The 15,207-nt window shown below is 41.0% G+C and overlaps 1 protein-coding gene across 1 annotated transcript in view; it reads right to left on the bottom strand.

Annotated features, from left to right (window-relative positions):
- Positions 1-15,207, bottom strand: part of SNTG1 (syntrophin gamma 1) — a 416,897-nt gene that overhangs the window by 79,284 nt on the left and 322,406 nt on the right. Inside the window, exons 10-11 of the mRNA XM_002692659.6 lie at positions 12,754-12,836; positions 4,911-5,041 (exon numbers count right to left, since the gene is read on the bottom strand). Coding sequence (XP_002692705.3) covers positions 4,911-5,041; positions 12,754-12,836 — 214 coding nt within the window. The remainder of the gene's footprint in view (positions 1-4,910; positions 5,042-12,753; positions 12,837-15,207) is intronic.

The raw sequence follows: 15,207 nt of genomic DNA, 5'->3' as shown, positions 1-15,207 counted from the left end.
TTACAGATTCAACAAATATTTATGGAGTAACTGGTGGGACCCAAATTCTCTCATTGATCACTGAAGCACTAAGAAAGAACTGCCAACGTGTGACCCTGAGGCGATATTTAAGAAAGTTTGGTGAGCATGTGTCACCCAGCACTTAGCCAGAGCCCCAAGGCTGTGGGGATATTTGTGCTTCTAGAAAATGGAATTCTTTAGGTCAAGATAATCAGTAATTGTAAAAAAAAAAAAAAGAAAAACAAAATTTCTTTTTTTCAGCTTGTTTTGATCATATACTCTCTGAAATCAGTAAACTACACTACCTTCTAAGTAGGACTTCCCAGGTGGTGCTGGTGGTAAAGAACCTGCCTCCCAATGCAGGAGACATAAGATATACGGGTTTGATCCCTGGGTCCAGAAGATCCCCTGGAGGAAGGCATGGCAACCCACTCCAGTATTCTTGAGTGGAGAATCCCATGGACAGAGGAGCCTGGGAGGCTACTATCCATGGAGTCGCAAAGAGTCAGACACAACTGAAGTGACTTAGCATACACATGCAGCCGCTAAGTTAGCATTGAGGTATTGGGAAATATGAAAATTTAACAACATTTGTAGTAGTCTTGAGGATTCCTAGATTAAATTACGATTCTTTGTACACACACACACACACAGATACAAACACACACACACTCACTTGCTCAAAAAAAACCCACAGTGACAAGATTACAGTTAGATAATTTGAACTTTTTTCCACTTTCCACTCAATATTGTTTTCTATTTTTCTAATGATTCTTGATCACTACTCTGGCAACAAAAGTTATGCTCAAATGTTGCTAAATTTCAGAGTAGTTTTTTTCATTTAAACTACAAATTTATTCTTCTGTTGCATAAATAATTATGCAATTATATTCATAAATAATTCATAAATAATTAATTGTCAATATGCATGTTGCTTCTGCTGCTACTGCTAAGTTGTTTCAGTCGTGTCCGACTATGTGTGACCCCATAGATGGCCACCCACCAGGCTCCCCCGTCCCTGGGATTCTCCAGGCAAGCACACTGGAGTGGGTTGCCATTTCCTTCTCCAATGAATGAAAGTGAAAAGTGAAAGCGAAGTCACTCAGTTGTGTCCGACTCTTAGCGACCCCATGGACTGCAGCCTACCAGGCTCCTCTGTCCATGGGATTTTCCAGGCAAGAGTACTGGAGTGGGTCAATATGCATATACATCAATATATGCAATTCTTATTTACACAGTTAGTAATTCATGTTTGTGTTCATTGTTCATCACGTGCCACATGCAGGCACATGCAGGAGAAGTTTACTTTGTGAGGAGTGAGGAGGAGAAGGCGGTGGTGGAGGGGCATTGCAAGCAGGCGGGAGAGTTGCAGAGCCTAAGCTGCACCAGTCTGGAGTGGCTGGACGGCCTTGTCCAGGAGAGGGTTAGCGGGACTGTGGGAAAGCAGGCAGAGTTAGACAGGGCAGCCCGGTGAACATCACAGAAGGAGCTTCAAGTCTATGGGAACGGTGGCTGAACCTCCATGGAGGACCCCATGGTCAGATTTGTGTGCACTGGGTTGATTGTGTCAGATAAGGTAGGATGACCGGCAAATACAAGCTGAGGTGGGACTGCACATGTGTGAGTGGGAGGGAAAGTAAACATCAGCTCAAGAATATTACAAAGGCTATGGATCAACGAGAGCTTCCTGTAAAGGAAAATGAGGGAGCAGGGTCTGGGGTCCACCTGGATGGATGGCTTATACAGAGGATAGGAGACAAGGCACATGCTTTAGACAGGAGGTGATTCCTCCAAAAACAAACAGCAGCAGCATGAAGGCATGACTGGCTTAGAGGAATGGGGTTGTATGGAAATTAATCTGTTTCTCAGTCTATTCAGGATTTCTGTTCTATAGTTAATACAAAGAAGCACTTTCTTCTCCTTAATAACCTTCCCATTCTAATCTCCCGACACTGAAATGTTCTGCAATATTATGATACTTCAGAATTGAACCGAAACACATATTTCCAAGTCATTATTATATAACGAACATAAACTGTCTTATTATTGATAAAATGTTATGATGTTTTAATTCATATTTACACAATAGCTATGACAGTAACACAATTTTGTTGCAATTAAAAATGAGAGGTATTATATCACTAAAGTTAAAATTATGGGCCTTGGAAAAACCAACCAACACATAACGTCCTGGCTTTTGATCCAAGTTCAACAATTTTGTATATTTGTCATCATGGGCCACTAATTTATCTTTTCTCTTTTATTTCCCTCATTTTCTCAACTGCCACTGGCCCATGAGCTCCTTCAGGGAAAGAAGCAAACACAACATCTTGCATATAGACATTAATCGATATTTATTGAGTGAATGAGTGAACAATAAATTAGCTCTTGAATCTGAATTGTTGTGCAATCCACTCAGAAGAGTGTTGTGTTTATAACTGCTTATTACTGTCATAGTCACTGAGTGTAATTAATTCAACTGCTAAAAGCTGTTGATGTGTTGAGGTGTCATAAAAATAAAAATGGAATAAGTCATCTAGATTTATACAATTTCCTTTGTCTCATAAATTTCTTTAGCTAAACATTTCTACATCATTTAACTACAAAAAATTTTAAAGTAAAAACAAAAGAACAAATACACACACTAAAAATACCATTAATAGAAATATTTTGAAACTTCTTAAAGCAGAAGACAAATAGATCCAAAAGAAAAAAATAAACAGAAGCAGAAAGATTAAAAGTAGGGCATATTTGAACAACAGTTATCTGAAAACAAAAAAAAATATCTTGAGGAATTTAAGATACATATATAATTCAACCTTGAATATTCATTGGAAAGACTGATGCTGAAGGTGAATCTCTAATACTTTGGTCACCTGATGCAAAGGGCTGACTCACTGGCAAAGACCCTGATGCTGGGAAAGACTGAGGGCAGGAGGAGAAGGAGGTGACAGAGGATAAAATGGTTGAATGGCATTGGTGACTCAATGGACATGAGTTTGAGCAAATTCTGGGAGATGGTGAAGGATAGGGAAGCCTGGCGTGCTGCAGTTCATAGAGACGTGAAGAGTTGGACACAACTCAGCGACTAAACAACAACAACAATATAATTCAAATATCTTCAGAAATATGCACAAAGATAAGAAAGAAATAAAGGAATTAGTTAAGGTGTTTTAAGTTTCTAGAATTTCCTGAAAGAGGTAAAATTAATAAGTTGTACTGGTGGTGGTTTAGTTGCTAAGTCGTGTTCGACTCTTGCAACCCCTTGGACTATAGCCCACCAGGCTCCTCTGTCAATCAGGTTCTCTAGGCAAGAATACTGGAGTGGGATGACATTTCCTTCTCCAAAATAAGTTGCATTAAACACTAATAAATCGTGCATGGTGGTCTGAGTGTTGGTGACAAAACTCCTAGTCACATTTTGAAATCCTAGTGACCAACATGATGGTGTAAGAGGAGATGCTGAAGCCACGAGGGTCAAGGCCTCATGCACAAGGTCAGTAGTTCATAAAAGAGTATCCAGAGTGACCCCTGGCCCCACCCCAAGGGAGGACAGAGGAGAAGACAGCAGGCACGAACTAGGAGTGGTCTTCGTCAAAGAACTTGAGGACTCAGCCATGACCTGGATGCCTTAAACCAAGTCTTCCAGCACCCAGAGCTGTAAGAAACCATTTCTGTTGTTTGCTGCGAGTACTGGGGCTTCCCAGGTGGCACAGTGGTAAAGTACCCACCTGCCAAGGCAAGAGACACAGGTTAGATCTATGGGTTGGGAAGATCCGCTGGAGGAGGTAGTGGCAAACCACTCCAGTATTCTTGCCTGGAGAATCCCAGGGACAGAGAAGCCTGGTGGGCGACAATCCATGAGGTCGCAAAAGAGTCTGACACGACTAAGTGACTAGAGAACAACAACTGCGGTTATTATCTGCCATGTTTTGTCACAGCAGCCTGGAAGGACTAAGACATATGGTGTAATGTTTAGACAATAACTAAAACCAAATAAAAGGTGTATATATAGTGATATAATAGAGGGAATATTAAAATTTTAAATATTTAATTACTTTGAAAATCAAAAATAAGTTCAAAAAAACAGAATAGAAAAACTAGCGTGTTGATACAAAGGACTTTTTTTCTTGAATATATACAAAACTCTCAAATCTCAACAGTAAAAAATAAAATGGTAAAAATACATAAGTATAGCCAATTTACTAAATGATCAAAAAACAAAGAGATATTTCACCAAAGAGGACTTCCTGTGATAAATACACATGTGGAAAGATGCTCAACATCATTAGGACACACAAATTAAGGTCATGTGACACAGTGTACCTACACCTTACATCGATAGGAAGGCTAAAGTGGAAGACGGCGGCAACTCTAACCTAAGTCTGCAGCTGCTGGGCTGAGCGAGGTGACCCGAGGAGGGGTTGCTGGACTCTCTACCCTCTTCCCACACTGACCGCTATGGCTCACAGGGACCTCAGGCCCCACTCCACCTGTCCTCCCCAAGATGGGGTGAGGTGGTGGGCGGGGGCTGACTGCCCTCAGCTTCCCCTCCATCCCTGCCTCTGTGAGCAGGTTCCACGGAGAGCTGGGGGTTCATCACCACCTGCAGCAACAGCACAGTGTCCACGGCTCCAGCCATCCACCCTCCTTGGTGGCAGCAAGGCCAGCCCAACCATGGAGCAGAGGCCCCACGGTGGGGACGGCCACAGGGGTAGAGCTGGTGTCTGAGGGTTCCCAGGGCTCGGTCAGCAGGGCTGAGAAGCGAGCCAAGCCCATGCCCACCACTTGCACTGAGGTGTGTTTGCTACCTGGCCCTCTTCCCACTTTTGGAAGCACACTGAACAAGGAATCACAGTCCCGTCACCAGCCAGACACCAGGCCTCGCTGTCGGTGCCCGTGGAACTCACCGGCTCAGGTCGGTCCCGGGCAGGTACTGGGAGAACCGTGAGTGCAGCAGCGGGATGAGCCTCAGGTCGCACCACCGCTTCTCCCACCGCAGCCCCGGGGACGCGGGCCACGATGAGCAGGACAGCGTGTCCTGAAAGGAAAACAGACTTTCAGCATCGCGGCCACAAACCCCTTCCACCATAGGGCTATTTCCCCCTAAGCAATCCAAAGACAGGGACAGAATACCATGGGATATCCATATTCACTGGCAATGAAATTACATTTTCTAATGTCTCCACTAATGGAATCCTATAAGAAAGTGAGGAGGGAATCGTTGAGATGAAAAATCAGAGTGAAAAACATATGAAAATAATGGGTCAGGAGCTGGGAGAAAAAATAAAATTGGGACAACTGAATCCATTCAAGAATGCAAAGACGGGTCAACTGTGATGAACTTGTAGGTGACAAAAAAAAAAAAAGTTCAATTAGCAAGTATTTTCTATCTGTGAAGTACAAAACATTACTAGGGCTTGTGATTCATTGGTTAGTTAAAAATATTTTTGAATAGAATGAATATTCCTCTAAAACAACTCTCAAACAGTACTCAAGGAAATCATTGTCAATTTATTTAACTTTATGTTAAAATGTTCGTATTTTCCTGTATTGCTTTAGAGTTATGTTAAGATAACCACTACTGGTTTGAAATTCCATGTATTTTAAATTCCATAAAAAGTCTGTGTTTTTTTCCTTTTGTACAGAGAAGACGTACATTTGAATAAAATTTGAGCTTTTCAGTGGGTGTTGATCAGTGTTTCTTTCATTTTCTTTCACTGTTGGATTTCTCCTTGGCTCTAGTACAGGGAACGATGTTGGTGCGTAGGCTGGCCTGGATTCTACCAGCCAAGGCTCAGTTTGATCAGAGAGCTGCTGATGTGGATTTCTCTCTAGTCTAGAGATTCTTTGTGTATAGATGGGTGCTCAGGCATGTCTGATTCTTTGTGTCCCCATGGACTGTAGCCCACATGCTCCTCTGTTCATGGGATTTCCCAGGTAAGAATTCTCTCATTCTTGAGTGATGATACTAGAAGGAGATTCTGTTTTAGTCTAAATATTGAACTTCTGTGAGTCTAGATATTATTAACCTTTTCTTCTGGTATTAATTTCTTAAAAATTGGTTATAGCAAAAAAAAAAAAATCTTCCATTATTTTCACTAAAGGATGAGTGCTCTCTGGTATTACTATGTTAATTGTCAACAGTTGTGCCAGTGAAAGTCCATGAAATCCTTGGAGCAGTTTGGAGCACCCAGAAGGAAGGTCTGGCTTAGACGGTCAAGAGGCCCCCTTGTTGTCCAGTCTCTCGGGGGCTCAGCCTTTGTGCAGGATGGTCGCGTTCAGGGCTTCTGTGGTGACTGAGATGCAGAGACCCAGGGTTCACATCAACCATCCCCTTTTTCCTCGTGTCAGATGTCACAGACAGTCAGCACATGGCCCAGGTGAGGCAGTAGCTGTGCACCAGGGGAAGAGGGCTGAGACCCCCATTAGAATGAAGCCACCTGGGTTCAGAATCATGCTTCCCCAACTGATGAGTCCTGGGAGAGTCACTCACCAAGTCTTTGCACACATGCATCAGTCTCCAAAGTCATGGCTGTCACCAACGAAACCCACAACTCCTCCTAAGTCTTTTCTGCACAGGGGTACTTGAAACCACCATCCTATGTGACATCCTGGGGAAAACCGACATGGTTTCCTTGGTCAGGCTGGACCCAACCAAGCAGCCCAGAGAAGTGAGAGGCAGAAACCCACTTGTGGGCTTTTGCTTGAGGCCCCACCTGGGAGGCTGTGCAGTCAGGCATTGACCAGAGGCCCCCAGCTGGTCAGCAGCAGTGTCAGGATCCACTCGGACCTATATCTCTCTGACTCCACAGCCAACATGTGGCCCACAGCGCAACATATAACATTCATAATCAGAGCTTAAATTATGGAAAGAATGACTCAGATTTTTGTCTTGATTATTTCACAATTCTGCAAAGTTATTTCAGGCAAATTATTTACAGACGGACCCTCGTTGTTCATGAAAAGCACAAAGAACTCCTCTCACTCCATTGTTCCCTGAACAAATGGACAGAAAAAGTAAAAGAACATAAAAGACAAGGGAAATGGAATATGGAGAATGAAATCACCATAGGAGAGGATGATAAGCTTTACCAATTACATTTTATAGACTTTGTGTGCTGGCAGGTATGAAAATACACATGACCTTTGACCCTTCCTGATATAGCACCTCAACCTGGAGTCTTTAAGTATCAAAGTTGAAAAATGTCACTTCCTCATACATTTCTTTCTCATAAAAAATATGTTATAACTCCCACTTCAGCTATTGAAATAATCAAGGTTAGTGCATTTCATTTTACAGATCTGTTAATTACAGTGAAATATCTGGTGTCTTTTGAAAATGATTTATACTTATTGCTTAAATTATGACAGTAGAATATAAATTTACTTTCTAGTCTTTTTCTGTAACAACTGCCAGAATTATTTTTGATTGCATACAATGATCTAACAACACAAAGATTTTAATGGTTTTAAGGCCCATAACTAACTTTCAAAACATTTATTCTTCAATGTCAAGAATGTTGTTTCCTATAATATTAATAGCACAAATGGGAAAAGTAGCATTAACAGTCTTTGCTTTAAAATAAACTCTTGCCTGACTTCAGACTATACTACAAAGCTACAGTCATCATGACAGTATGGTACTGGCACAAAGACGGAAATATAGATCAATGGAACAAAATAGAAAGCCCAGAGACAAAGCCACACACCTATGGATACCTTATCTTTGACAAAGGAGGCAAAAATATACAATGGAGAAAAGATAATCTCTTTAACAAATAGTGCTGGGAAAACTGGTCAGCCACCTGTAAAAGAATGAAACTAGAACACGTTCTAACACCACATGCAAAAATAAACTCAAAATGGATTAAAGACCTAAAAGTAAGACCAGAAACTATAAAACTCCTAGAGGAAAACATAGGCAAAACACTCTCTGACATAAGTCACAGCAAGATCCTTTATGACCCACCCCCCAGAGTAATGGAAATAAAAGCATGACCCATTTCCCAGAGTAATGGAAATAAAAGCAAAAATAAACAAATGGGACCTAATTAAACTTAAAAGCTTCTGCACAACAAAGGAAACTATAAGCAAGGTGAAAAGACAGCCTTCAGAACGGGAGAAAATAATAGCAAACAAAGCAACTGACAAAGAATTAATCCCAAAAATATGCAAGCAGCTTATGTAGCTCAATACCAGAAAAATAAACAACACAATAAAAAATGGACCAAAGAACTAAACAGACATTTCTCCAAAGAAGACATACAGATGGCTAACAAACACATGAAAAGATGCTCAACATCACTCATTATCAGAGAAACACAAATCAAAACCACAATGAGGTACCATCTCACGCTGGTCAGAATGGCTGCTATCAAAAAGTCTACAAACAATAAATGCTGGAGAGGGTGTGGAGAAAAGGGAACCCTCTTACACTGTTGGTGGGAATGCAAACTAGTACAGTCACTAAGGAGAACAATGTGGAGATTCCTTAAAAAAACTGGAAATAGAACTGCCATACAACCCAGCAATCCCACTGCTGGCCATACACACTGAGAAAACCAGAATTGAAAGAGACACATGTACCTCAATGTTTATCACAGCCCTGTTTACAATAGCTAGGGCATGGAAGCAACCTAGATGTCCATCAGCAGACAAATGGATAAGAAAACTTTGGTACATATACACAATGGAATATTACTCAGCTATTAAAAAGAACACATTTGAATCAGTACTAATGTGGTGGGTGAAACTGGAGCATATTATACAGAGTGAAGTCAGAAAGAAAAACCCCAATACAGTATATTAACGCATATATATGGAATTTAGAAAGATGGTAATGACAACCATATACATGAGATAGTAAAAGAGACACAGATATAAAGAACAGACTTTTGGACTCTGTGAGAGAAGGCGAGGGTGGGATGATTTGAAAGAATAGCATTGAAACATGTATATTATCATATGTAAAAGAGATGACCAGTCCAAGTTTGATGCATGAAACAGGGCAATCAAAGCCAGTGAGCTGGGACAACCCAGAGCACGGGCATGGGGAGGGAGGTGGGAGGGGGCTTCAGGATTGGGGACACATGTACACCTGTGGCTGATTTATGTCAATGTATGGCAAAAACCACCACAATATTGTAAAGTAATTAGCCTCTGATTAAAATTAATTAATTAAAAAATAAACTCTTTTTACAAAATGTAACACATTTCAAGGTATATTCCCATTCAAGATCTCAAGAACAATGATCAGGCCAAAGTAGAAATGCATACAGAGCAAAAGTGTGCTGTCAGTTACTCAGTCATGTCCGACTCTTTGTGACCCCATGGACTATAGTCCACCAGGCTCCTCTATCCATATGATTTTCCAGGCAAGAACACTGGAGTGTGTTGCCATTCTCTTCTCCAACAGATCTTCCTAACCCAGGGATTGAACCCCCATCTCCTACATTGACAGGCGGGTTCTTTGCCATCTGAGCCACCAGCGAAGCCCACATAGGGCAAAATTCAGATACAAATTTTGTTAAGGACTTGGCATAGAAAGCACTGATTAAAGGTGAATAGTCAGAATGTTTCTCAGAAACTGGTGAGCTAGTCACCTGAGTTTAAGCCTCCTGGTGAGCACAAGGCAAACTCTCTCTTCACTTTGATGAGCAAACTGGGAGAATCTCGTGTGTCCTAAAATTAGTGACCTCAAGTCCTTGGGAGGACTAGGCTATACTGTTATGTAAGGCGGTGGAGTGATGTTAACGTATCATCAGGTGTTATTTTCTCATATGTTTCAAATGTTGTCTTAAATACGTAGGCCATGTTTCAGGAAACTCAAACAGTATCTGCTTACTCAAAATCTGCTTCAGAAAATAAATATGCCACAGGAACTGAACACAGTATCCCTGGGCTGGGACAGAAGTGAGGACTAGACACAGCCAGGACTGATGCTTCTCCTAGGGACCTGACTCCACAATGCACGTTCCAGGAACATGTGCCACAAGGCACCCTGCTGTCCAGGTTCCCAGGTACCTCATTATCAGTGACAAGCCAGAAGGACACAGGCTCCTAATCTTATGAATCTCTGAGTAGACCATACTCCATTCCCCAAACTGGCCACCAAGTCTGCGTGACCCACTAATTCCTGAGCAGCCTCAAGTTTGGTATGAAGTCTCCCAATTCTGGATGATTTAAATTAAGTCAGATATTCATAGTCTCTAGCAGACATTTCTCTGATATTAGGATGCTAATGTCCACTGTTCTTTTTCTGCTAATGTTACAGTTTATTTCACACATTTGCCTGTAGATTTGGGGTTTAAACATTTTGGGGTCAGGAACCATAATTAACTGTTTCCCATGGCACCTAGACAGATCCCCACATGGTAGGTTCTCAGTAAATATCCATTTGATTGAGATGCAATGCAATAATTGTCTTTACTTTTATTGTATTTTAATTTATATGTGTCTTGATTCTTATTGTCTAAAACATTGCAAGTGTTATTAATTCCTTTAAAGATCCTTGCATGCATGTGTGTGATAAGTCATTTCAGTCGTGTCCGACTCTTTGCAACCCTATGGACTGTAGCCCACCAGTCTTCCCTGTCCATAGGATTCTCCAGGAAAGAATACTGGAGTGGTTTGCTATGCCCTCCTCCAGGGAATCTTCAGGACCCAGGAATCAAACCTTCATCTTACCTCTCCTGCTTGGCAGACAGGTTTGTTACTATTAGCACCACCTGTGAAGCCCTAAAGATCCTTAGCAAAGTCAAACAATGTTCAATCCTAACGCTAAAAATGGAAATCAAACATGCCTCTTGAAGTGGAAAGACATAACTCAGAAAGAAAAGTTTATGATGATGGAGTTTTTAAAGATTTGACAGTTGGATTTATTTGGAACAGTTGTGCTGTGGAATTGCTGAGTGGTTTCCTTAACGCAGTCAGGTATTTGTAAGGAAAACACTGACTCCAGCTCCACACTGAGGCACAAGTGGTGAACTCAATCCACAGTCACTGCTGTGTATGTAATGGGAAGAGAATAAAGCAGCCTGAATGGCTCCCACCCACTGACCTTCCTCTTTCCGTCTCCTTATTACAGAGGGGTCCATGGGTATGGGGCAGGGACTAGAATAACGTGTCACCCAGCTTGTTCAGCTCTGCAGAAGAACAGCTCTTCCCCCCTCTCAGGAGAGAGCAGAGATGGAGGCTCTGATGTGAGGGACAGATGGGGGAGGTCTCCGGAGAAGGGGATGAGGAGGGAACCTGGCAGGATGTGGGCTCCTGACGGGCGGGGTGGACACTGTATCGCCTGCCTGCCAAGGCTGGAGGGCTGCTCAGTGCCCCATGTCTGCATCCCTGGCTGCAGCCACAGTGGGGATGGGGCACTGAGCCCTGATTCCAGGCAGAGGCTCCTTTCAGAGGGGAGGCGGTCGACTCACAGCTGTGGGGGTCAAGGCACCACCCGTGAAAGGACCCGAAAGACAGCAGAGGCGTCACGAGCATGTTGACCGCAGGGATGGATGAGAGCATGCAGGAGGTGGAAGCTGGGCTGCGGCGGCGAGATGGAGCTGACGGGCGCGCGGACCGACGCCTGTATTCACTTCATACACATGCGCTCATTGTTTGAGTCATTCAGACCTTGCCGCCTTCTGAAGACCACATTTTAGATATTCTCCACCGTGTGACAGTTACTTCTCTGGTGACAGGAGTGAGAGAGAAGGGCAGTGAAGTACCGGATGTGGTTGGTTTACTCTTGGAGAGACGACCCTGGTGGTGCCAATGGTCCTCTTTCAGAACAAAAAAGGCAAAGGAAAATGACTGGGAGCCTGCTGGACTTGGCTGAGACCGACGCTTTGCGGTTCAGTGCACTGAGGCCAGAGGCATGAAGATGTTCAGAAGGAGGACTTTGAAGTGAAATGCCACAGTGAGGTCAAGAATTTCCAATGGAGAGTGAATCATACAGGTCAGAAGAAGCTCCACGTCTTATACATCCTAATACTTGGAATAGAAAAATAAAATTCTTCGTAAGTGAGCTCTGCTTCTCTTCACGTTTGTGAGCACAGGGGTAATGACCATCTTACATTTAACTGGAAGGATTCGTTTTGTCTTTAGAATGTGTGTAAGTTTCAAAGGGTGAAATACAAGGAAGTTCAAAATATTTATAAAAGAAAAAGAACTGCTTACTCCAAAGTACAGGTGGTAAATAAAAATCAGCACTTTATTAAATGTGTATAAAACCAACATGCTGATTTTATCAATTATTAAATACAGATCTAGTTTAACATCCCTCACATTTTACACAATGTGTAGATTAGATTTTCATCTTTATCACTTTGCATTAATTCCCTGGTGGGTGTGAAGGTGGCTAAGAAATCCTAATATATCACAAATTATATAGCTACTTTTTGTGAAATAATTTCAAATGAAAAATAATTTCAAATGATAACAAATTATGTCAAATTACATACAAGATGCCATGTTATAAAATAATTTATGATGTTCTTTCAAAGTTAAGTCTCTACAGCTTACAAAGGGCTTAGTGCAGACCTGAGAGGAGAAAAATGACATTAAAAAAATAACAGACCTACTTATTTACCTCCTCCCTGGATTAGCATAATTCTGAAAAAATAAAGCAGCCAAGGATTTCAAGTCTGTCAGAGAAGCCAGGTCCCAGAGCAGTTTGAGCAAATTCTAACTCCGTGTACCCTGGGCTTTGTCTAGGTTCCCTCGTCATTAGTGGGGACCATGCCCTGGGCATCTTACTGTGTTGTTGGGATGGTAGTTGAGGTGCAGGCCGCTGTCACAGAGCGGGGAGGAGGTGCCGCTGCTCTGGTCGCTCGGTGCACCTGCGGGAAGAGTCAGAGCATTGCTGGTTAGAAGCCCACCTGCTCTGCATGGACATCTTCTGTCCCGTGAACTTCAGGTCACTTCAGGTATCATGCAAGCCAGGGAGTAAAATTATCTCTGTTTTATTTATGTCAAAGCCAGAGTTTTGGAAGTAAACAAAAATAAAAATGAAAACCTAAAGTGGATCCTAAAAGAGACCTGCAAATATTTATCTTTGATTTCAGAAGCATTAAGGTTTTATTAAGGGAAGCATTCAACCTTATAAAAATAGTATTTTACTTTATTACCCGAAGAGACCTATTCTTATGGACCATACTTAAAATGGTGCAAGATTTTGTTTGGCTACGAAGTCCTACTTAATTTTTTGTACTAATGTACTAGCAAATCTCGTGTATGTTTACCATAATTTTCCATAATGCAAAGTTTGTAAGTACTCTGTCTTAACAATCACTCTTGCTGTGTACACTGTCACTGGGAGCACCTTCATTGACATGCAATCAATTTACAACTAAAATAGTTCATATTAGATCCTCATGAGAAAACTACAAATATCTACTTTTAAAGATGAGTAATATAAAATAAAGACTTGTGATTTTCTAAGATTTTACAATTTAGTAATTGCTTCAAAGATATATAATCTTGGTACCAAAATCCCACTAAAACATCACAGGAAAAATACATCTGGAAATCTTTAATGAACATAGATTAAAAAATAATAACAATACTTTACAAATTAAAACCTGTAATATATCTATAAAGATACAGCATGATCATGGTGTTTATCCTAGGGATGCAAGCTTTATTTGGCATTCAAAATCAACTTTTAAAAAGTTACCATATCAACAGAAAAAAATTTTTAAATGTAGTATCTCAATGGATGAAAAACATATTTGACACAATTCAACATTAACTTCTAAAACAAAGAAAGAAAAAGAAATATCTTCAGTAACCAGGATTAGAAGGGTGCCTATATTTTAACTGGGGCTTCCCTAGTGGCTCAGCTGGTAAAGAATCCACCTGCAATGTGGGAGACTTGGGTTCGACATCTGGGTTGGAAAGATCCCCTGAAGACAGGAATGGCTACTCACTCCAGTATTCTGGCCTGGAGAAGTCTATGGACTGTATAGTCCATGGGGTCACAAAGAGCTGGACATGACTGAGCGACTTTCACTTTCTATTCTAGCCCAATAAAAGGCACCTGTGTTATACAGAGCAAAGTAAGTCAGAGAAAGAAAGACAAATATTGTCTATTAACGCATATATGTGAAATCTAGAAAAGTGGTACAGGTGAACCTATTTGTAGGACAGGAATGGAGACACAGACGTAGAGAAGAGACTTGTGGACACGGTGGGGAAAGGAAAGAGTGGGATGATGGGAGAAAGTAGCACCAACATACACACACTACCATGTGCAAAGTAGACAGCTAGTGGGAAGTGGCTGAACAACACGGGGAGCCCAGCCTGGTGCTCTGTGACGACCTATAGGGGTGGGATGGGGAGGGAGGGAGGCTTAAGAGGGAGGGGAATTATGTATAATTATGGCTGATCTGTATCTGTATTGTTGTATGGCAGAAACCAACACAACACTGTAAAGAAATTTTCCTCTGATTAAAAATAAATTAAGTAAATTAATAATAAAAAGGGCAACTATGAGCACCCACAGCTGATGGCACACTTAACAGTGAGAAGCTGGATGGTGTCCACCAGTATCTTGCAAGGGGGAAGGACATCTGCACTCAGGACTTCATTCAACACATTACTAGAGGACCACCCCATTACTATGTGCATAATCAAGAAAAAACAAGGAATTAAAGAAATATAGCTTGGAAAGAGACAAGCAAAACTCACTATTTGTAGATGACATAACTTCATATGTAGAAAAATTTTTACAAAGCACAAAAAATCTTATTAGAATTAGTAAGGAAATTAAGCTATGTCGTAAAATGTCAATATATAAAAATGCTTGTTTTTTGTATGTTAGCAACCGATAATTGGAAAATTAAATATTTAAAATATTATTTACACTAAAACACAAAAATATAAAAGACTTAAATTTAATGAAAGATATGATATACTTTCCCATTGGAAACACTAAAATGTTGACAGAAAAAAAAATATAAAGAGATGGAAAGATATGTTTGTGGAATGAAAGATTTAAAGTTGTTAAGGTGTTAAGTATACTAATTGTTTATCAATTCAATCTAGTCACATTCAAAATCATAATAGCTTTTTATATGGAAATTGATATGCTATTTATAAAATGTACGCAGCAATGCAAGGATCTAGAATAGCTGAACACAAATTGAAATAGCTTGAAATATTGCAAAGTTGAAGAACCTACCCTGGATGACTTTTTAAAGTAGTATAAAG

Source organism: Bos taurus, chromosome 14, assembly GCF_002263795.3.
Source record: "Bos taurus isolate L1 Dominette 01449 registration number 42190680 breed Hereford chromosome 14, ARS-UCD2.0, whole genome shotgun sequence".
NCBI classification, from domain to species: Eukaryota; Metazoa; Chordata; class Mammalia; order Artiodactyla; family Bovidae; genus Bos; species Bos taurus.
Note: the sequence above shows the minus strand (reverse complement) of the source record. Positions and strands in the feature narration are given on the sequence as shown.